Here is a 24070-nt window from a genome sequence, read left to right on the forward strand (position 1 = left end):
ACATTTTTATAAATAATTGACCTGAAAAATAATCCAAACAAATTACTGGTTTGTTGGCCAAATAAAATATTCCTTGTTAACCTAAAGATTATAGACTGTAAATTTTTATCTACTGATAAAGTAATCTCTTTTGAATTATAGACCATTGTTGAATATACTTGTCTTAAGAGCTGATCAAGCTGGAAAATAGGCTCATGTGAGAATGTATGCATGGAATATAGATAACCCTTAAAATATTAGCTCTATAACAAGTAATACTTCTCAGGAAAAATAGATTCCCATATAGATAAAGCTTTTCTCAGAGAGGTGAAAGAAGTAATATGATGAGATGAAAGCAGGGCTAAACACAAGTCTGTGAAATGTGGGTTTGAGGAGCAGTGTAAGAGCAGCAACTTGAGCTGACAGGTTTGCAGCAGAGACATAAAACCAATAGCTAGCACAGAAGTCCTGTTAGGAAAAAAGTATGAGCAAGTATGAGATATAAATATGCCTTCTGGTTTACTCTTATTTTCATGGGGTTCTTTTTCCTCTCTGGTTACATTTGTGGTGCGGGTGGGGGGATAAAAAAGGACAAAGATGCTTCAGGCAAAACCTTCATTCTGCTTATAATCTCCTAAAGTTCAACACTCTATTGTTTGAGAAGTTTTATTGCTTGAAATCTACACACTGTGTATGAAAAAAAAAGGAAATTCAGTTAAAAAAAAAAAAAAAAAAGCTAATTTGTGGAACATCTGTTCTTGAAATTTGCAGAACAAAACAAGCTTTCCTTTAACAGCTGATGTCTTCCCAGCAAGTGAGAAGAATACTATTCCAGATCCATGATTTGTGGTCCTATCTCTGCCCAAACATTTGCAGCATCTAAGGACGATGACACAACCTCTTGGACAATGGTGCAATCCCTTGGACAGTGGCAGAGTTACCTGGCTGAAAAGAGGCAGTATACAATGCATGGCTCCAGAATATTCCTCCCACCACCAAGAATTTGCAGTGCAGGGACTGCATGAGCCCGAGATGGGTGTCAATGAGGCCACTCAAACCCAGCAGTTATTTATCAAGTAACCAGTGACAGATGCTGTCCTCCTAAAGGCTTTTTACGTAGCATGAGAAAAAAATCTGCTGCCCAACAGGCTTCTGATCTTCCCAGATCTTTTTTTCCTCCAGTTTTTTCAGTTTTCCCCCAAACCCTTGTTCTCATCAGAGAAGGAAGAACAGAGGATATGAATCTTGAGGCGTGCATGACATCTTTAAGGAACTTCTCCAGCTAACTGTGAGAATAAATATATGGTAACCACCTGCTTCCCCATGGCCTGCATTGACTGCTGCAATGTTCTTGGTTAGGGAAACAAACACGAGGAGTTTCTGAGAACATCTTGACTCCAAGGCCTGTCTGCCCCATTGATTTATCCACTTACAGGCTGAGTCCTCTGCATCCCTCTGGTGTAGGCATAAATGGGCTTGAACAGACTGAAGAGCCACATGCCTGTCCCACCTTAGAAACACAAAGATATTTTTGTTTTGATGAGCAAGTTGAGCAGAACAATTGTGAAGACCATGGCTAACTGATTTGAAACTGGCCACTGCACACAGAGTAATGGTTATTTTTTTTCTTTGTTTAAGGGTTGTCTACTTACTGACATCTATCACAATATAGTGCCCCAAGTCCTACTAGTCACTACTTCAAGATAAAAATAGCTGGGACTCACAAATACAGCTATGAATATGAAAGTTTGTAGTTTTTGAGATACATAGGGAAAGGCCATTTAGTATATACAAAGATCTGCAATTTTACAGGCACTTAATAGAATCACAGAGTCACAGAATCAGTTAGGTTGGAAAAGACCTCTGAGATCAATTGAGTCCAGTCTATGGATACAGACTTTACCAAGATTTTAGTTTTTTAGCAAGATTTTAGGAATGTGCTTGTGCTAAACAAGACCCAATTTGCACAGCTGGAAATGGACTCTCCAAGTCACCATACTATTGGTAAATTTAAGGCAGTGGGGCCAAATGCAAGTAAAACAAGGAGCAGCCACAGCTACTCTGGCATGCAGCAGTAAAGCTTGGGATTCCCATATGCCAAAAGGGGATGACAGCTCTTACTCAGCTACGAGGAATTATTGGATAATAAAGTAATTCTGCCAAAACTCTAAATATTCTTGTTTTCAAAAAATTTTTGAGACAAAAAGTTTTCTCACATTTTGATTTTCAATAATAACTGCCATGCAAGTATTTTCCTGCCAGAAATCCCCAACTCATACATTCATTGGTCTTGTCCTCATTAGGATATACGCATACCTTCCTTCTCAATTCAATTGATATGTCCCAAAAATGGAAAAGGGTTTGGTTTTCATATATTTACTTAGTGATCACACATTTCAGAATGATGCACACAGAGTTGCTGGCAGGGTACATTTGTCCTAAGTAAGGAAAACACAAAGTAAAGGAGAGGAGGCAGTAATTATTATAATGACTTTTGTGTGTGGGAACTGGGAAAAGACTTGAACTCAGTCTTTTCCCAATTCCCACACACAAAAGTGGAAATGAAGCATGATGAGTTTTACTTAAATTACAATGTAAGTAGAAGTTCCTGCACAAGCAGGAGGCTCAGTATTATGCATACAGGTGTGTGCATGGGTGCCTGCAGACACCAAGCCACAACCCCAAACCATCCAAGCCCCCATATGTGGTAAATCACCTCAGTGTTTTATAACCTTTTACAACTGAAAAAGCACAAACTTCCTCTCTTTCTCTTCATTTCCTTCCTTCATTAAGTCTAAATATAGACCACAAGCTGTTCAGAAAGGCTACTATATTTTCTACTGTTTTTTTACAGGTATTGAGCAAATATTAAGGATTCAAAATCAATTTCTCATGAGCCATCCCATGGTACAACTCATGCATGGAGTTGTCAGAAGTTAATTCTCACAAGCCATGTGATGGGAATTATTTTTCCAGTAGCAAGTACGATGCAAGAGATAGTCAAGCAGATTTTCTGAAGGATGTTTTATTTAAGTAGGGAAGAGGAAATTAAGTTGGAGCTGGGAGGGAAAAGAAAACACTATAGAACCTGACATTACTAGCAAGGCAGAATTAATAGAAAGGCAAACAAACCCAAAATATTACAGCAAGGAAGTGATAGAAGGCTCTGAAAGCAAACATGGGATACTAACACTGTGGACCTTAACCCTTTACATTTTTGATCCCACTTACTTTCATTATTATTATACTAATATTTTATTCCAGCTACTTTATTTTAGTGATGTTGGCTTTGGTCCTTTCTCTGTGGTTTCTGGGAGCTCTTGGTCCCATAGAAGGTGCAACAGTTCTGAAAACAGTGATGCTACCACAAAATAGCTTTGAAACCTCATTTTTTTCACATTTCACTCAACATTTCTGATGTCTGCATTTTTTTGAAGATGTTTAAACTTTTGAAATGAGAATTGCTAATAACAGTATGAGCCAGTGAAAAAACGAACACAGAAATGAGCTGAGCTTTAAAAGAACATTTTATTTGGTAAAAAATAAAGGTAATAAATTATTTCAAGGCAATTTTTGGTTTGTATTTGTACATACACAGTGTACCCATAACATAGCTGCTATGTAATCCAGGAGTTCCATCTTAGGAAAAAAGGATTTACATATCAAGTAGTTTTAAATGAAACCAGCACAGTCCTTTACAACTGTCAGTATTGAAACCAACTTGATGGAATTCCTTTCCCATGTTCCTCACCCCCCCAAAATTACACAGGAAAATCCATTCTGGGTCTTGAGTATTTGTAGCATCCCTCACGCTTCTTTTGCACTAGATTAGTAGATTACTAGATTAGTATCTCAGCTTTTTTTTATTTAAAGAGCAACTGATTATTATGTTTCCTGCCATGTTGGTGCACTAGCTTTCATTTTCAACTGGTAAAATGTTCAACTGGTAAAACATTATGAATATTCACTTGTGATTTCATCTTCTCATTTTACTTGTTTCCTTTGCTGTGTGTGAAGATACTTGCAAATTCTTTTTAGTTTTGTCTCTTTGTTTTTTTAGTAATTTAAATTCACATCCATATCCTCTTCTCATGGATCATCACAGATCCACATACTTTGCTTTAAAGAAGATTGATCTAAACTCTGAAATCAAAATATTTTCACACCAGAACATGTGACATTTGAAAGACATATATTAGACATGAAGTCTAGATGTGGTGCTGCCATGGGTCAAAATCAGACACAACTCAAATAAAACAATGGAAGTACCTAGTCAACAATTGCCCACAATACATCAGGTAGGATTGCACTGAGAGTTTTAATACCAAAATCTACCCAAACACGTATGCGTGGTATGCTTTATCCTGGGATGGCCTAGTTTAAAAATCTGAGCATGTTTTTAATGCCTCATTGGAATAGTTATTCAGAGTAATATTCAAGAGCTTGGGAAGCTTTAGACCATCAGTCTGAATTTTGAGCAGGTTGATTGCTAAATGAGGCAAGAACAGACATACAATAGACGTGTAGGAGTCCGGTGTTTGAATGCTAATTGATTAGTTGCACTCATTTCTCAAACACAATAAAATATTGTCACTGGTGCTCAGTCTTTCAAATATTTCCACTTCAACTGGCATCAATTCCATGTGTCCTGGAGAGAAAAAAAGCAATTTTTTCCCAGCTGTATTTATATATGGAAGTAACATTTTCAAAATAAGCACGTATCATGGCCCACACATCAGAATGATTGGTTTTGCCTCCAACTATCATCTTTTGCACTTAACCATTGAATTTTTAGATATTTCAACATATATGGTGAAAGAAAGATGCATAGCCATGACAGAAGCTTCTTCTGAAGGGATGCCAAGTAATTTTTAGCAAACCAGATTCTCCTCCAGAAAAACACAGAGATATTTTGTAAAAATCCACAAAGATATATATGAAAAAAAAAAATATTTATGTCTTTTGGAAAAAGGGAAAGGCAACTCAGGACAACCACAAGGATATTGTGAGGCTTTGCAGGGAGAAAATTAGAGGGGCCAAAGCCCATCTGGAACTTAACCTGGCCACTGCCAGAAAAGACAAAAAAGATAAAAAAGCCTTCTATAACCACATCAGCAACATGAATGTCGAGGAGAATCTCTGTCCTCTCTTGGATGGGGGTGGGGGGGGGTGGGGAAACATAGTCACAATGGATGAAGAAAACACTGAGGTACTTAATGCCTTCTTTGCCTCTTCACTAGTAAGACCAGTTGTTCTCTGGGTACCAGCCCCCTGAGTTGGAAGACAGGGATAAGGAGCAGAATGAACCCCCAAAGTCCACAGGGAAATGGTGTGATAGCTGATGCACCACTTAAACACACACATCCATGGGGCTGGATTGCATCTACCCAAGGGCACTGAGGGAGCTGGCAGAAGTGCTCACCAAGCCCCTTTCATTTTCAGCAGTCCTGTTTAACTGGAAAGATCCCAGGTGAGTGGAAGTTAGCACATGTGATGTCAATCTACAAGGACCAGAGGAGGATGCAGGAAACTACAGGCCTGTCCACTCTGATCTGGGCGCCAGGGACACCATTTCCCACCGCATTCCCCTGGAGAAACTGGATGCTGATGACTTGGATGGGTGCACGGACCACAGGGTACAAAACTGGCTGTATGGTCTGTCGGTGGATGGATTCCATTCCCACTGGCAGCCAGCACAATGGTGTTCCCAAGGGCTCAGCGCAGGGGCCAGTCCTGCTCAGGACCTTTACTGATGATCTGTGTGAGGAGATCACATGGACCCTCAGTCAGTTTGCAGATGACACCAAGTTAACTGGGAGTGTTGACCTGCTGGACAGTAGGAAGGCTCTGCAGAGGGATCTGGACAGGCTGGATCAGCAACAGCGTGGCCAGCAAGACAAGGACAATGATTGTTCCCTGTGCTTGGCACTGGTGAGGCCACACTTTGAACAGTGTGTCCAGTTCTGGGCCCCTCACTACAAGAAGGACATTGAGGTGCTGGAGTGTGTCCAGAGAAGGGCAACAGAGCCCAAAGGGTCTGCAGCACAAGTTTTATGTCTTAATTAGTCAACATCACAAAAGCAAACTCGTAACTACCAGCTTAACAGCAAAGGAGCCCCGTTCTGAGCTCTCCAAGAGCAAATGTTTTCTTCCATCCTGTTTACAAGTACAGAAAAGCATTCTCAGAACATGCAACATGTTTAGCATCATGTGAAATGTGACAATTGTAGACCTAACTGTAACTCTTAGAGCTGAAAATTGTGAAAGATTTCAGACCCCGAATAAAGGTACCCAGACATCTATCTGTAAGCACCTCTCTGAAATAAGGAATGAAATGGCAAGACAGTCTTTTGAGCAATGCAGCCTCCTCTCTTGTCACCGGGGTGCTAATGGAATACGTACTTGTGCAAGTGAAGGCAAAATTGGAGGAACATGCTTCAATTACCCATGAACTACTGCAGCTTTATGTTGCTCTAACCCTCCTGACTTAAATGAAAACAAACTAAAAACCCCAATACTGTACTGTGCAATACAACACTGATATGGGGAATAAATTACACTAAGTACCATGGTAACCCTACTGATCTCTCTGCGTTACACAGTGGCAAAACTACTTGTTGATTGTACAGCTTACCCCACATAATGCTACGAATGAAAAAACATATGTATTTATCATACAGTTTGGTAGAGTCAATTTAAATTTTATTTTTACATTGTCCTGCAACAAATTTTAGTATTTTTTATGATGTCTTCTAAACCACAACATGTTTTAATACATTTCAGAAAGCTGAAAAATGATCAAACAGTTGTTGTCTTTGAGTAGTAATTTTTCACCTATGCACAAACATCTAGTGCCTGATAAGCTTTTTGTTTTTCTCAAGGTTTGTCACAAATACTACTATCCTCATGTATTAGACAGCCGGCAACTCACTTTTTCTTGATTTATAATCTTTCTTCACATCTAGTTCGTGTTTGTTAGCATGAATAAAGAGGGCAGTGCAAGGTCATTAATAAGAGAACGACCAAAAATTCTGCAGTCTGAGAGGCAGCAGAAGCTGTTTATTACGAGGCTGAAGAAACGAAGCAATTCATTCACTGTATATTACGACTGTATGCAGGGGTAGTTTATTTATGACACGAATGGAATGAGCACTGTATGAGGAGCCCACATGTCCCAGCTGCACCGCCCTCTGCTCCCAGCAGTGCTCCTGGGGGAGCTCAGCACCCTCAGCACTGCCTAACTCTGCCCAGCTTTCACAGAGACGTGCGACAGTGCTAATGGAGTTTTATTTAATGCGGGAATGATGTGACATTTCTTATGGATCTCACAACTCCCAAGCCATGTGGCCAAATGACCCTCATGCATGGCAGCAGCTATTACTTCACAGCCTTACAAAACTGGGAGTGCGCTGGGTGTGTGCGGGTTGTAAAACTTGTAACATGCAATGCATATTTAGGACACTCTGAATGAACTGCATCTCTTTGGAAAGGCAGAAATATCAAGACAAGCTTGGGAAAAAAAGACGTTCAAAAATACAAATTCCAACTTTTCCCTCCAGAAATCTGCACATCCTTTTTCTCCGCTGATATACGGATTTTTTTGCCACCGACATTTTCCTTTTTATTTTATGGGCAACTGGGTTCCCATGGAGACATGAGGCAATCACATCAGACATCAGTACATCACACAGTACTGGGTGAGCATTTTCCCACTAACACAGGTTCTGGAGGGAACAAATGAACACTTGGTCCTTGCAGTATCTGTGGACCTCCCCAGCGTGCCTCCCAACCTTCAAAGCTGTAGCTGCAGGCAGGGCATTAAGCTGCCCTTCCCATGGTGTCAAGCAGAGCCTTATCCTCCCCAAGCAGCACTGGGTCTTGTTACATTCCTGAAATAGTGATGTCAGTACATTAAGAGTCTGATCCTACTTCCCCTGAGGTCCATGGAATTCATTTTCATTAACCTCGGATCAAGCCTGAGCACAGACCATTCCTATGTGGGAATTCTGAGAAGAGAGCTGAAAATGAAAAAAAAAAAAAGGCTAGTTCTACAAAGATTTTTTTTTTGCACTATCAAGTCTATGAGCAGGCTCTTCACTGAAGGATCTCAATCTTCTCTGCAGGTAAAAAACAGCAGTATATATATCTACAAACACTGGTGACTTGGTAAATTAAAATATCTGCCTTATGAAGACTCTTTAATTAGCAATGTACTTTGAAAAATACAGTAAATATTTCCAAATTCCATGAGTACAGACTTCCCAAAGCTTATTCAATATGGACAGCACTTGCTCCTCTAAACTTGCCCCAAGACCCTTGTTTCCCCTCTTTCATTTCCTTCCCAAATACAGTTCTGCCCACAAGCATTTGTCAGAGATCACTAGAGTACAAAGGAAAACTAAAGATCTTCCCAAAACTAACCTCACCATTTTTAGCACCAACTGCACTTCAATTCAGGTACTAACCTGGGCAAATGTCCAACTGGCTAAAAATTATTAAGTGTTTTAGAAAGTACAGCATGGCATTGCTGGTGTCTGCCCAGCTGTGGAAGTACATTGTGCCCATGCTGAAAACATGCCTTGAGAACTAAGACACTCTTTATCTTGGGTCTGAACATGTTGCCTCTGTTGGGACAGAATATTTAAATATAAATATTTCTTTGGGAAAAATACTAACTATGGCATTTCATCAAGGAATGAACAAAGTGCTCAGCAAGAAATCTGTAAAATCTTTTGTGATCACAAGCAATGGAGGGACCTAAACTTTCAGCAGAGGATTGAGATGCAAGTCTTTGTCAGTCATATAAATAATTAGCATCCCCACAATGAAACAGTTACTGCTATGATGTATGAGCCCTAATAAAGGTGCCTAAGAGCTTGAATAAAAAGCTGACACTGCTTCATTGAAATCACTGACAGTAACTATGGGGACTTCATGGGAACCAAAGCAGGTTCTCAGTGGGAAGTAGGCTTCCATTTAAAATCTATTCCCATGGCCACAGGTAGATAAGACAAATTGACTTCATCTAACTGGTGCATTTTTGCCTTTTTGGTATTTCTTTCTAAAGAATGATGCCAAGACCTTTATGGGGGGCTCCTCCATAGAACACTGTGGGACCTTTCAGATCTGAGACTGAAGTTTTCTCCTGAAACTCTTTCCTGAAATACAAAGATCTGTATAAGAATTCTAAGTTTTCAGTGGCGAAATTTCAAAAAATTTTGAACGTGAAACAAAACTGTCACAGAATATCTTACAGCTAAATGGTTATGGAGTCCTTCTAAGACACGAACTTCACACCCAGGACAGGATAAGCCAGTTGAATGCTCTGGCTGTGCACTGCAGATGAGAAGTGAATGCCATGCTGCTGCCCAAACACATCACCACACCTCTGTTTTTGTGAGCAATAACCTGTAGTCAGCTATTATTGAGAAAAGTACTTTCTTTGTCTTAGGAAAGGTGCTCTATCATTTGATGTGTTGATTTTTACAAATCTCATTTCTAGCTGCCTAATTCCTTGCAAGCTTGTAATAGTCATCCTGACATAAGGCCATTAAAGCCACAAAATACCTGCCCACACTCAAAGACCACGGTTGCAAAAATATCTGCCAACACTTTAAACAGACTGTTGCATGTGAAACTCAAAAGCTTACCTGAGAAATGGAAGTCCACAGAATTTTTTTTAACACCAAATAGAAAAATGTAATAAAAAAGCTGTTTTAGTGAAGATATTACAGAATACTGGCATGCTGTACAAATGTGATTTACACACTGAAATTTAAACTAGTTGTAGGTTATGTTCAAGGCACCTTTCCTAGAAATAGTTTTTTTAATGTTCATTCTACATTCACACTAGTTTAACCATGTAAACAAGTCCGTGAAAACTCAAATTAAGGTCACTTTCAAATCTGTATGCCAAATACTTCAGAAAAATATCATATTACACAGAAAATTCAATAAAGTAAGACAGATCCATCTACTGCCCAAACAGTTCAATAGATGCTAGGAGGTAAATTATTAACAAGATGAAACCTAAAAGAGGTTTCCAAAAATTAAAGATAAGTAACATGCAATGCATTAACATTTGTGTTTATCATTTGAAAGTGTACATAAATGCTGAAAAAATACAATTTACTATTCCTAGTGCTATCCTATTTTTGAAGGGCAAATCTTTGGAGACAATATTATCTGAAGTTTAAAAACATCCCCCATCTTTTTTACCCCACGTTTATTAATCTTAAAATATACTAGAATGTATTTTCTTCACCAGGAAAATGTATAAAATTAATCTTACAATATCAACACTATAAACAACTTCCTTGAAACATCTTCTGGACAGAGAATTTCTGTGAAGATTGAAGTATAACAATTCTAGAATAATTATTTTTAAAAATATGTACATTCGTTCCAATGTCCTAGACCCAAGAAGAAATCCAAGTAAACTCTACAAAAGTTAGCCACAAGTCTTTGTCCAGTTAAGATCATGTCCAGCTTTGCCAGTCTTGCTGTATTACAGTATAATCAACAAAATTATAACGTTACTTGTTTTTGTGTAGGAAGTTCCCAAACTTTTGCATAAATCCTCTCAGCTTGTTTTCATTAGGCTGCAATGGGTGGTAAGCAGCTGAGTTGTAGCTGACCATGTGATTACTCCTGCCGTAATTATTCCCTAAGGCCTTGGTTTTGATATCTGAGAGATGTGCACTGCTGTTGGCTGCATTTCCTGCAGGTTGGCTGGCATTTTCCATCTTACAGAACGGCTCAAAGCGACTGTAAACACGCCTTTCACTCAAACGAGACCTCAGCTCTTCCTGGTGCTTTGAGCCTGTCAGCTGTGGTGCCACTGAGCTTGCTCTTTGGAGGGCAGAAACAGGAGCGCTTTCGGAAGCAGCATTTGTGCAGATCTCCTTTGCATCCTGATACTGAATCTGTTCTGTATTAAATCTGGGAGTAGATGGATCTCCTGCAGTTTCTATGAATTTACTTTCAAGGGGGCACAAGAGGGGACACTTTTTATTGCTCTCATCAGATGGAGGTTTTGGAGATTTCGGTGACTTCGGAGACTTTGGAGACTTTGTTGGACTCCCGGTGACATCTTCTTTACTTCTGTTCAAACTACCTTGAGAATTTGATGAAGAATTTCTTTTTCTCCTTGGGGAAGAATCTGTCTTATTTTCAGAAATCTTTGGTTTCTGATTCTCATCTTCAGAAACCAACGTGTCAGAACTACTACACATTCTGTAAAAGGCAGGACCTTTGTTTTTTGACAAGTTTTCCTTCTTGTCTGGTGTGAGATTAAGAAGCGACCGCAGTTTCTGAGATCCCTTCTTCAGAAAACTTGGGGAATTCTTACTTTCTTTCTTCGATGTGCAATCCTTACTGGACTCCTCCGTGCTAGCTTCAGTGAGAGCTGCCATGGAGATTGCCTTGCTAGCAGTCGGGCCCTTCAGCTCTCCTTTCAGGTCCTTTTCCTCCTGTGGCGAGTGATTGGTTACACTGTGCAAACTTTTAGCACTCTTCAGCATGTCTTCTGGAAGTTTTGGACTAACTGGCTGCTTAAGTCTGTGTCTAGTCAATGTGCTGTAAACATAATTGGATGCATGTTTGTTGGTACCAGGATCCAATACGGACTTGGAATTAAACATGGGAAAACTTCTCCTTTTGAGCATATTTTCATTTTGAAGGTTCTTCAAATTTTCTGCATGTTTATCTGTACACAGCATTGTGTACAAATATAGTGATGAGTCTCCAGCTGCATTTGAATTTACCCTAGGTTTTGTGTCATCTGCAATCTGACTTCTGTGGCCTGCTGGTGCATCTAATTTAAGAGGTGAGTTTGTGCTAAGCTCCTCTGAATTATTATCCGCTCCATTTTCCACACTTGGAGCATGGTTAGATGTCCCTTTGGGTGTTGCACTTCCCTCTGACCCAATTATAGTTGAATTTGAAGAACTTGCACAGCTGCTTACTTCCTGCTGTTCAGGTAAAGTTGGCTGAAACACCAACGATGACCGCAAGCGAGAATGAGAGTACAGCGCGTGAGCTTTAATATTTTCAGTTGTGTCATAGCTATCGTATCTGTCACCCAAGGCTGACCCATTTGACTCTACTGGACAATCTGACTGGTCATTCAAGTAGGACTTTATTCGCCAGTTACGCAGGAATGATTTTGTTGTGTGCTCAAGGGTTGGCATCCTCTGCTGCAGATGGCGGATATGATTGTCTGTCCCATTAAAAGACCTCCGTACAATTGAATTTCTCTCTGCAAGGTTTACCTTTGGTCGTGAGAACTGATCAGCAAAACTCTGCTGGGGAATATTGTAGTTATTTGCATATCCTCCTCGCAATGATGACACAATACTAAGGCTATCAGATGGCATTTTCCAAGTATTTGGTAGATTGTTTGCTCTGTTAATAGCTCTGTTGAGCAATAGGTAAGGTGTCCTTTCTGGCTTCTCTCCAGCATAACTATGTCTCTTCCAGTGCTCATTTTTTTCACTAGGTTGATACTGCTGTATTGGATTTTGAACATTAAAAGCTGGATTAAATGGCTGCTTATTATAGGCTTGATTTCTCAAGCTGTATTTATCTATTTCATTTACTGCATATCTTCCACGAGCTTTCCAAACAGGATCTACCTTGAAAACATTGTCTGGCCTACCAAAAAGGTTTCTTTGGCTGGAAACTGAAGCCAAGGAAGACAATGAATGTTGGTATGTGTCATTTTCCCAGAGCGTCTTGCGACTGTTCACGCGCACTAATTCTGGGGCAAACGAGCTGGGAACGGAAGAACGGGCATACAGCGTCCTGAACTCTTCATCAAAGGATTCAACAAGCTGTCCTGTGATAACTTGAACCATGCTGAGGTTGGTTTTTTCAAATGACCACATATAGCTGAAAGAAGAACAAATGACCATTAGATACAGTTCTTTGGAGCTGAAGTATTATACCAGTCTTTCTTGAGAAGAAAGCGTTTACAGAAACCTTGGGTTTGTAAAAGTACCTTCTAAATAAATAAGCTGAGGGCATGATTCATGTCATTTGGACTCAGAAGTCCAATCTAACATCAGATAAATTCAGATGGAGTTTTTCCACTGATTTCAGCAAGAGCAGGAATGAGTCTATAACTACCCTTATAATTGCCCTTATAAGAAGTATTCTAAAAAAGGATTCACAAATGTACAACAGTAAAGTACAAATAGCTAATAGAAAAAAATCACTTCTACAAAGTCTATGGCAGAACTAACCTGTACCCACTGAATTACCTCTTCTGTCAAAGAATGTTACTGTGTAATTATGTTGTGAAAAAAATACATTTGAAATAACATGCAGGAGTGCTTCAGCAATTTTGAAAGTACTTAATTCTAAACATTTTCAAAAAGATCCAGCTCAGAATTTGAAAAAAGTTTACATTTTCTAATATGCACATTGCATTGGAGATGAAAATTGCTTTTAATTGCAATGATAATGCTTTGATAATGCTTTTTTCTCTTTTGTGCTGTAAAAGACTGAACACATGCTCAAAGCTAAGTAGCTGCAATTAACTTACAGCTACTAAATGAGATAAAACAAATTAACAAGTACATTAAGGATGCTGCAACAAGACTAATATCGTGGAGCAAAAAACATACAATTTCTAGGTTACAACAAAAATTGTTTTGAAATCCTATTTTTCATTAAAAAAGGAAAAAAATAAAGAATTTATTTATTTGCATTTTTCTTTTAGATGTTAGAAAATGGGTTAGTTTTGTACACAAAAATAGCTTACTGGTTTTTTTTGATGTTTTTGTATTTTTCAGGAAGTTATAGTGTATCAAGATTAAATCAAATCATGCTGCCTAAGTTCTTCTCCTATTAATTCTCACAATTAAGAATAATATATAATATTGGAAAAAAACCCCCTGAACTTTAAATTGAGTTAAATGACAGAGTTCAGAAAGACTTGTTTTTCCTGTTACAAATCACTAGATTCTTTTACCAAGAAGGCCTAATTTCTACAGAAATTGATGATTCCAGCCCCTGCGGTGCAAGGTGTTCAAGCAGTGTTGTTTTTCCAAACTGGAATGAGAAAACCTATCCCATTCTCACAGACTATGAAGTGTCACCTCACACAGTGGTGTGGAGATGTCAAAGCATGCAGGCTGTCCCTGCAGTCTCTTACCCTGAGTCATTTATGAACTTGTCACTTACCTCACTACCATTTATACGTGTCAGTCTGAATTTGGGGCTGGGTGAGTCTTAGAGGAAATGAAAAGTCAGATTTTCAAAAGCTTACAGTGGTGGAAATCTGTGAAAGGCAATGGCTGTGGATCTGGTACCCAGGCACTATGCTGGCAGAAACTAACTTATTTGGGCAAAGGAGAAAAGTGTAGCATGAAAAGAAGGAAAATATTTAATAATGTGTGAGTTAAGACTCTCTCTGCTTTAACTTAGGTTTTTTCCAGCTCTGCAAGGCTGTTAAGTTCTTCCAGCCTGTTTTCCTCACATACACTGAAAATACAAAGGAAACCAGAATACAGAAACTTAGCCAAACACAGAAAGAGACATGGACAATTTTGAATTTGACTATCATATACTAGAGACCCACAGAATCAGTCTCTAATGTTAGCTTTAGAAGATTATTACATGGAGGAACTATCTTATGAAAAGATTTTGACACTCAGTTCTCTGGAGTGAATGTTAAACAAGAATAATTCAGAAAACATAAGACAAATCCGGATTTTTTTATTTTTACAACTCTTCCGCTGTAGCAAAACCCATATCCTTTATTTCTTATTTGTGAAAAATGAACAGAGGATCTCTTAGGCTAGTTAGCAATCAGTATCTATGAAATCTTGCTAAATTACAGAAAACAATCAAATTTACTCATGCGAGTCCCTAGAAGAATTTTCACAAATACAAAACCCCAAATCTTGCTATAGCAGCAGTACTGAGATGACAAGCTTGCTACAGACACTTCAGTGATTAATCTTACCTGTAAGAACCATATATGACCTTCTTACAGTCAACAAGAATGAATTTTTGTTCCATTTTTCCATGGAATTTCGCTCCTGTTTTAGAATAGTAATCTTGTCCTTTCACAGTCCGCACCCTCATATTCTGAAAAAAACAATCAAAACACTTTATTTCATCTACTGAAGTCCGCGTTTAACATTCAGAGGGCTAAAATTCAGAGGAGCAGTAGGAGAAAAGTTAAATTATTACATATTAATAAATTCTGCAGGGAATGAAATGCTGATCAAACTTATCACCTAGGGACCAAAATGGCTGGTTACTGCTTTGGCTTCAAGACTGATGAGATTCCCCAGGCCGCAGAAAATGAAATTCTGCTTTTCCATAGCGACAACTTCAGAAAAGAGGTTCTGGCAGAAAACACCTTCAACAAGGGGAGAGAGGTTTTGCACTGCAAAAAAAACCTCTTTCCATCAGCTGATGCACATGTTTATATGATCTCCAAGTACCTAATCTAATCATAGAGAACACTTAAAAGAGCCAGGATCACTTTTATTTTAGTTGAACAAGGCTGTTGTGTCTACAAATACTTATTCCCTCCTCCGAGACCATCCATTGAATGATACCACCTGGTGCTAGAATCCCTTGCAGATTTACCACCAATAAAATTTATCTGTCAGCTTTGCACCATGAGATCAATCCCATTTTTAAATTCAGAGACACTAACACAACGTGCATAGGTAGCACAAACTCAATGCAGCATCTGATTTTGAATTCTATTAAGCTTTATGCTTTATTCATGCAAACGCAGTAAATGGCACTTGGGAAATTTTCCACACTGGATCTCAAAGATGTGGTGAATTTTTATCCCAGACTACTGATGAAACTGATTCAGCTAAGTCAGCATCTTGTAATTTTTCTCTCTCTTGGGTTTTTATGCTCATAGAAATAGAAAATTTGAAAGAAATTGTTACTATACCTCATGGACTGTACTAATAACAATTTTCCAGAAGTTCTTATGGGGATGTAGAAAAAAGACACATTTAACAGAAATTGTTACACAAAAGGTGCTTACCTATCTAAAATTTATATTCAATGCAAACCAACCTACAAGCATCTACTTCATGTAAATATTAGAAAAAATGCTTCACAAGAGACAAAAGCAGCTTGGAAGATAACTGTGAATGATCACAATATTTACTGCAGTTTCTAGCCTTGGAATAGTTTTTCTAGCAACCCTAAGCTTTTCAGTGGGAGTAAAATCCATAATTTAGCATTGGCCGTAAAAACCAAGAATCTACATGATTACTACATACTCTGTACATGTGGAAATGGTGGCATGTAAGACCTGTGAGTAGACAGGAATGTCACACTTCACCAGGACTGCCACAAGGGCAGGCTGCAGATCACAGCACATGTGCTCTCTGAAGGTCAGCTATAGGTGGAAGGGTTGCTCATGAAGCAAATGTTAAAGACTGTGTACATGGTAATTCCAGTAAAATCAGGAGGATTAAATAAATAGGGTAGGATAGGATAGGATAGGATAGGATAGGATAGGATAGGATAGGATAGGATAGGATAGGATAGGATAGGATAGGATAGGATAGGATAGGACTGGACTATCTCAGATGGAAAGGAGGTACAATGATCATCTACTCCAATACCTGACAAATTCTGGACTGACCAAAAGTTGAAGCAACTTATTAAGGGCATTGTCCAAATGCCTCTCAAGCACTGATGGGCTTGGGGCATCGATCACTTCCCTAGGAAGCCTGTTCCACTGTTTAACAACTCCCTTGGTGCTTCCTGATGTCCATTCTAAACCTCCTGTGGTGAGCTGCACCATTCCCACACATCCTGCCACTGGATACCAGGGGGAAGAGACCAGCATCTCCTCCTTCACTTCCCATCCTCAGGAAGCTGTAGAGATGTTCAAACTTACAAATTCATTTAAAATTCCAGTCTATAAAGTGTGACTGAGTTTGCAATACAGTGACATAAGCCTTCATTATCTATGGGAGCACTTCTACATTTGCCTAAAACATATGAAGTTCTGGCAGATAGAGGCTGTAGGAGTTTTAAACATAGCATCTACTACAATCCAATTAACTTAATCTTTCCAAACAGAAAATTAAAAAATTAGGACAAAATATCCATGATATGAAAGCACATTTCCAAATAACACATGCTTTCTAAATCAGTGTATATTTCAGCGTTGGTTTCTTGAAACTTTTATCAAATGAAAAATCCAAACACAGAAGCAAGAGTTACACTTAAAAGCTGCTGAGTTGGAAAATTAGGGTTTAACTCAAGTTATCAAAGTTGTTTAAACTTCATTCACTGCTAGGAGAGTTTTTCTTTTGCATTTTTGTCAAGCTTTGAAAAAGCTCAACTCCATTAAAATGTACTCAATTCAGCTCAGTTAGAATGTACAAAGACAGCATTTAAGAATTACTTTTGTTCGTGAGCTATATATCTAGCAAATGTAAACCATGTCTAGCAAATATAAAACATAAAGTTTATCTCTTAAATAGATAAACACAAGAAGTATTATCTAGAAGTGCTGTAACATTTTAAAACGTAAAAAATTTAAAAGCAAAAATACAGGTGGATACTTAGGTCTATTTTCAGAAATAACTACAAAAGAATTAGTAACAACCCAATTTGCATTACTGAATGCCAGGTTAACATAAATTTGCATCTCTAACTGCTAATCACTTTTGCCAACCTAATGTTCTGTCTTTTAAGTTTTCTGCATTCCAATTAGAAGTTTTCTTCTTGAGGAAAATCAATTTTTGTGCTTTTCCAAAGTGATCTTGTTGAACTTTGAACAAGCCCTGAATAAAATAATTTCTTTACCAGCAGCTATTCAAGCTTCAACTAATTATGTTAAAAGCTTTTATTTGAAAGATAAATACTACAGAAATAATAATTCCTGAAAAAGAAAATCCTGAAATTTACCCATTCTAAAGATAACCATAATAGTTACCCCTTACTTTAATAAGATCTTGTGAATTAGTAAAGAAATTTGCATTTACTTTGATGATTGTTTTACCCAGTTCTATATATCACTTAATTACATGTGTATTTCAGACATATTTAATTATATTTAATCATATTTATGTCATTATAATTTGAAAAAGGTAACTTGAGAGCAGCTCATACATTTTCAAGTACCCATAACAAGTAATGCTGGCCTAAAGACATGCCAGTTGAACACATTAAATGTTACTTAGATAATGTCTGATCAGTATTGGACAGGATATAATTTGGGAATCAATGCTGGAGGCACAACCAAGTCTAATGGCTTGCAAATTACCATACTACACCAAAAAAAAGCTTTGCCTTAGGTACACATAAGTTGATATATAAGTTTAACTAGGCATATGTAAAAAAGAAATACAATTATTTACATTAAATTCCTGGGAGGTTTTAAAAAAAAATTGTAGTCACTGTAGTCACTCTGTTGCTTTTGTTTACCTCCTCTTCAGTATTTCTCCCCTTGTAGCTTTTCTATCCATATTCCCTGATTCTGAACTCTTTTCTTCCCTTGGTAGGTCATCCATTACCAGATGGGAACGTGACAAGTGGCAGAGATCATGCTTACCTTTCTCACATAACACTTTCTTTTCCTGCACAGTTCATGCAGCACTCTTCACCAGCTCTAAACCCTCTAATTAAGGTGCCAGGAATGCACGCTTTTATTAATCACCCAAAATCCCAAATCACCCAAACCATATCTGGAATATGGAAACGATGCATTTCACTTGGGATTAGAAGCAGTAAGCATACACATACTGAATTACAAACCCCACCTGGTATGAAATGCTGGGCAGGATGGAACTCCTGCCTGGTTTCATTCTCAGGCTATAGGACTGTCCTAAGAGCAGTGTACTCATCACAGCATCACTGCAATCACTCATTTACAAATGGATCTCCTCTCTTGTCCAAGAGTTTACAGGACACTCAGGAACATTTAAAACATCCAGTGGCTGCAGTTTAAGAATAGCCACCAATGCTATCCAGTTAAATGACACTCAATGATGAACAAGAAACAAGCTCTAACCTCTTTTCTGTACATTTTCTATACATTTTCTGCACATTTTCCGCACATTTTCTTTACATTTTCATTCCAGAGTGTGCCACACAAGCATGATTTAAAATTTTGAAGTATTATTCACCACTACACATTTATTTTCCTTAGTAAAATTTCTCCAATATCATAACTAGGTACAGTGAATATACTGGTCTCAAATATTTAATTTCAGCACTTTTTATTTGTAGGTACTGCTTTTATCAGTGTTCCATTACCTGCCCCGTATTTGCTGTCAAGAATATGCACAAAGAAGAAAATGGACATCTACCTAATATTTAGCCTAACAGTTTTAAAGGAAAAATAGTCAAATTTTTCATATTGTTCCTCATTACTGTAATTATTTATTGACCTGTGCCTCTCTTCTCTGGTACAACAAAACAGGTCATAGAATGATACAATATCAGATTGGAACGGACTTCAAGGATCATCTGATCCAACCATTCTTTGCCAAAGTACAGTCTGGTCAAGATGGCCCAGCATCTGCCCTTGAGTCTTAAAAGTGTGCAGTGTTGAGGAATCCACCACTACCCTGAGGAAATTATTTCAATTATTTTCACAGTGAGAACACAGTGATTGTTCTCACTGTGACAGAGTTTCCTCTTGGAATCTCTCCAGGAGTAATTTTTTCCCAAGACCCTTCATCCTTTCCAGGTGACTCCTTGTAAAAAATTAGTCTCTAGCCTCTTTGAAGCCTCTCTTTCATTACTAGAACACAGTGATCAGGTCTCCCTTTCTCTTCTCAAAGCTGAAATTAGCAGAAGAGTAAAAAAGAGGCTCCTCCAGAGCATAGAACCTCCACCGTCTCACCTCATATCAAGTAAAATACCTGTCAGTAGCAGAAAAAAAAATTACTTATTAGTTTCTGAAAAATCACCTGGAAAAAAAATGTTTGAATCTGTAACAACTCTTCATCTCTCTATGCAAATGAATTGCTAACCAAGTAAGTCAGACCAGGGACAAAGTTAATGAAAGAAGCTTAGGTAGAGGAAAAAAAAAAAAAAAAAAAAGAAAAAAAAAAAAAAGAAGCAAGCCAATTAATTACTGAGGACAAATGTAGTACAGCCAGAAAATGAATGAAACTAGAAAAGAATAATGGGAAAGTACAGGAAAGGAATTATTCGGGCTTCACTGATGGATGTGATGTCAAGATGAATACTGACTGAGAAACAACCTACATGAAAAGATGCTGCAGGAAAGATTAAAAATTATTCTAGTAACCCCTGTTTTCCTAGTTTCCTACATGGAATTCACAAAATAACAACAGAATATATGGTCCATCCATTTCTCAGCTGTATGTTTCAAAAAAGAAGAAAATATGCCCTGAATTTGGAGTCAGACTTCAGATGAGAAAAACTGTCTGCACAGACATTTAATGAAGATTTATGAACAAAATCCTCTTTCTTTTCCATACAGAAGACTACTTAGTTGTAATTGTGAATTAAAAAATACAGTATTTTTCATTACTGCATTTCAGGTTTTTTACTGATTCAAAGGGAGAGAAAAAGAGACAGAGGTGTTGAGTCTGAAACACTTTGCAGAAAACTCATCACAAGTGTAAAGACTAAGAAGCATCATCCATACTCCAACAAGACCGAACCAAATCATGCCAGACAAGAACAAGACCAATGCTGCTGGTGCTACATTTTCAGGAAAAAGAATAGACCCACACAGCTCTGTTCTCTTCTTGCCCTTCTCTTCACTGTTCTGGTCTTGCCCTTCTCTTCACTGAATAGAAGGGCAAAACCAGAAGCCAAAAGTACAAAAAGTTGAAGATGTTTATCTTTTTTTCTGAACCTTGAGTAATGTGAAAAAGAGAAAGGGAGAAAACATCTTCAAAATACTGGCTGTTCTTTCATAGTCACCTGCATTTCCCTTTTATCCTCTAAAAAGGCAAAGGAGTTAATATGAGGAGTAGTAAACTGCTATTCTCAGAGCAACAGTCACTGGGAGTAGCCCATGGCTGAGAAGACCATTAATTTGAACAGCTTTATTACAAGCTAAACTGGAAACTCAGCACACAACAGGATTATTACTTAGCTCTTTGGCATATATTTTTTATTTCCTGATTAAAGTATTCTAACTTAACCTTGCAGAATAAAGATGCATTTTATTTCTCCCACCAAAACCCAGAAATCTATAAAACACAGTGTCACTGAAGAGGCTACATACAAACCTCTCCAATCCCCACTAATCCATACAAAATCCACTCTGATCTATGTATATTACATTTTAAACCATAATATAAATACTTAGAAGTCTATAAAACTGCCTTAAAAAGAGAACCTTGAATCCAAAGAATGTAAACTTTTGAAACAACTGTTCATGGAAACAGTTTTCATCTTTTGAAAATGCAGATGGCATTTTTGAGACATCACTTGAAAGACATAGGCTTAATTCTTTTTTTTTTTTAATTTTGGAAGGAAAAAACTCATTCCATATATAGACATAGACCATTTTTGGCAACCTCTATGGCATAATTAACCCAAGTAATCAGCAAATGGTGATATCTCAAGTTCCAGAACATGGAAGTACTGCCAAATACTGACTTCATGAAGGCAATCACTACCAGTGTTTATAAAACACCACAGTTTTGGTGGTTGTTCCTCAGAAGTTCCCATCACTCTGTGTATTAGGCAACCAGAGACAAAGAAACAAGCATGGAAAGTAGAATGGGAATACTTCTGAGGATCTAAGTCAACGCTACAGAATAAAAAAGCGTATAAAACAGAGTTTGCTCCAAACATCTACCAAAAAAGTCCTCTTTATCCTCACAAATACTCCACATCTCTCTCCGATTCCTGTACTGGGTTCTTAGAACAGGGGCTGCTATAAAGAGCTTTTATAATACTTTTGACTGGCATGAATGAAGCTCAACTAGTTACAGAGGCAAGCGATTTCAAGTGGAACTATGAGTTAAGGCAGTGCTCAGAACTTTGCAAAAAGACTTTGGTAACATCCTTGGAACTTCTTTAGTACTGTCAGCAGTACAGTAAACCAACAAGTATTTATGAAGCACTTACGTCAGTTCAGTGCAGCTCATGGTTTATATTCTAATCCCTGATAAAGCTTTAGGCAGTGCAGGACATCTCATCACAATGTAAATGTCATCTTGTAATCTCTCTTACAGGATAGAATTACATATTTCATGTGTAAAAGGAATACGACAAAGCACAGACATGGAAATATGGATTTTCAGGAAAACACTACAAAAATAAATCCTGAAGTATTTTAATGCAGAACCTTAAAGAAGAAATCATGAAATGAAGTACACAAATTTATCTAAGTCTTATGACTTTATTTGCAGGCAACTATAGGAGAAAGGATAAAAAGAAGCTTAGTTTTTCAGTATTCCTAAATACACAATAATGGAAAAATATTTTATAAAATATATATGGAAGTGATGATATTCTATGAAATGCTCTTGTTTTGACACCTGAAAAAGATGCTTTTAAAAATATATATATATCTGTAGAGAAAGTTCTGCTGAGAGCTTACCTATTTACACCTGGTTTTTAATTTGGAAAATCAGTATCTAATAACCACTCTTCCAATAATAATCACTTTTCAGTGGGCTGTGGAGGAGTAAGTAGTGAATGTTCATGCAAAGGAAGACAGTATGCCTTACCCTGAGCCTCTGAACTTGACAGCCTTGTTTCTCTGTCATCTTCAGAAAGTGACTGAAGTTCGATTCATCAAGCAGGATATACACTGCAATCCCTCTAGTAGATGCTTCCACGATTTCTCTAAAAATATCCACATCTGTAAACATATCCATAACAATGGCAATGACCTGAATCAAACAGGAAAGACACAAATTATTGTATTGCATAAATCATATATAGAATTCTTCACTGAAGCCGGCACTGAGCAGCTAATACACGAATATTTTTTACACATTAAAATGTTCTAATTCCTATGTAGTTCCACTTAACCTGAAAGCTTTGAAGACCACTGGATCTTCTTTTTGAGAAATCAAGTGAGCATCAGGGCGACGTTTGCCGTAAGTACCAAAGTCCAGCAAAATTAGTTGTCTTGGTTTTGTCTGGAATCAAGTTGATTTTGTTCCTAAGAGATGGTACCATGCTGTGGCTGGGATTTAGCACAAGAATAATGTTAATAACAAACTGATGTGGTTGTTGCTAAGTAGTGTTTATCCCAAGTGAAGGATTTATCACTGTTCCGTGGTCTGCCAGTGAGCAGGTGCATAAGAAACCAGGAGGAAGCACAATTAGGAGCAGCTGACCCAAACTGGCCAAAGGGATATTCCACACTGCAGAATGTCATGGTCAGGGGGCAAACTGAGGGGAATTGGCTGGGAGGGGCCAATCACTGCTCAGGAACTCTCAGGGCATTGGTCAGTGAGTGGTGAGCAACTGTAACGTGCATCACTTGTTTTATTGGACCTTACCTCTCCCTCTCTCTCTCTCTTATCCTTTTAATAACAATTATTGTTACAAATACCAATAGTATCCTTTTATTACTATAATATTTTACTTTCTGTGTAACAATATACTTTACTATAGTAAATTTACTTATTTAATTATTAATCTGTTCTTATCTCTACCCACAAGAGTTTACTTCTTTCCAATTCTCTCCTCCATACCACCAAGGGGGTGAATGAGCAAGTGGGTGTGTGGAACTTTGTTGCTGGCTGGGGTTAAACCATGGGTGTGTGTAGTGACTGGTTTTATGAGGGAAAAGGAAACTCAGCAAGGGTTCCCTCCCAGAAAGGAGGGAAAAACAGCAATACAAATGCTGTGGAAAAACATTCAAAATACAATTTCATTATGCATTAAAAAAAAAAAATCAAACAAAATTACTTTAGACAAGGCTTCTCAGTCTTTCATTATTTTCTCTAAAGCTAATGGCTCAAGAGCTGGAAGCAGCTAATAACCTAGTGGTATTTTGGATATATATATATATATATATATATATAAATGTTGTACTGTTGACATAACTTTAGTAATTTGGGAAGAACTTCTGTTGAAACATGAAAGGAAATAAGAGGAAGAACCAGGGTCTGTGTAACTTGTAAAGGTATTATTT

The 24070-nt window shown here is 37.8% G+C and overlaps 1 protein-coding gene across 1 annotated transcript in view; it reads right to left on the reverse strand.

The window, feature by feature from the left end:
- Positions 1-9418: 9418 nt before the first annotated feature.
- The window catches only part of FAM83B (family with sequence similarity 83 member B), a 49757-nt gene continuing 35105 nt past the window's right edge, over positions 9419-24070 (reverse strand). The window contains exons 3-5 of the mRNA XM_063150673.1: positions 22650-22814; positions 14951-15075; positions 9419-12870 (exon numbers count right to left, since the gene is read on the reverse strand). Of these exons, the coding sequence (XP_063006743.1) occupies positions 10515-12870; positions 14951-15075; positions 22650-22814 (2646 nt within the window). The 3' untranslated portion in view covers positions 9419-10514. The remainder of the gene's footprint in view (positions 12871-14950; positions 15076-22649; positions 22815-24070) is intronic.

This window comes from Melospiza melodia, chromosome 3, assembly GCF_035770615.1.
Source record: "Melospiza melodia melodia isolate bMelMel2 chromosome 3, bMelMel2.pri, whole genome shotgun sequence".
Classification (NCBI taxonomy): domain Eukaryota; kingdom Metazoa; phylum Chordata; class Aves; order Passeriformes; family Passerellidae; genus Melospiza; species Melospiza melodia.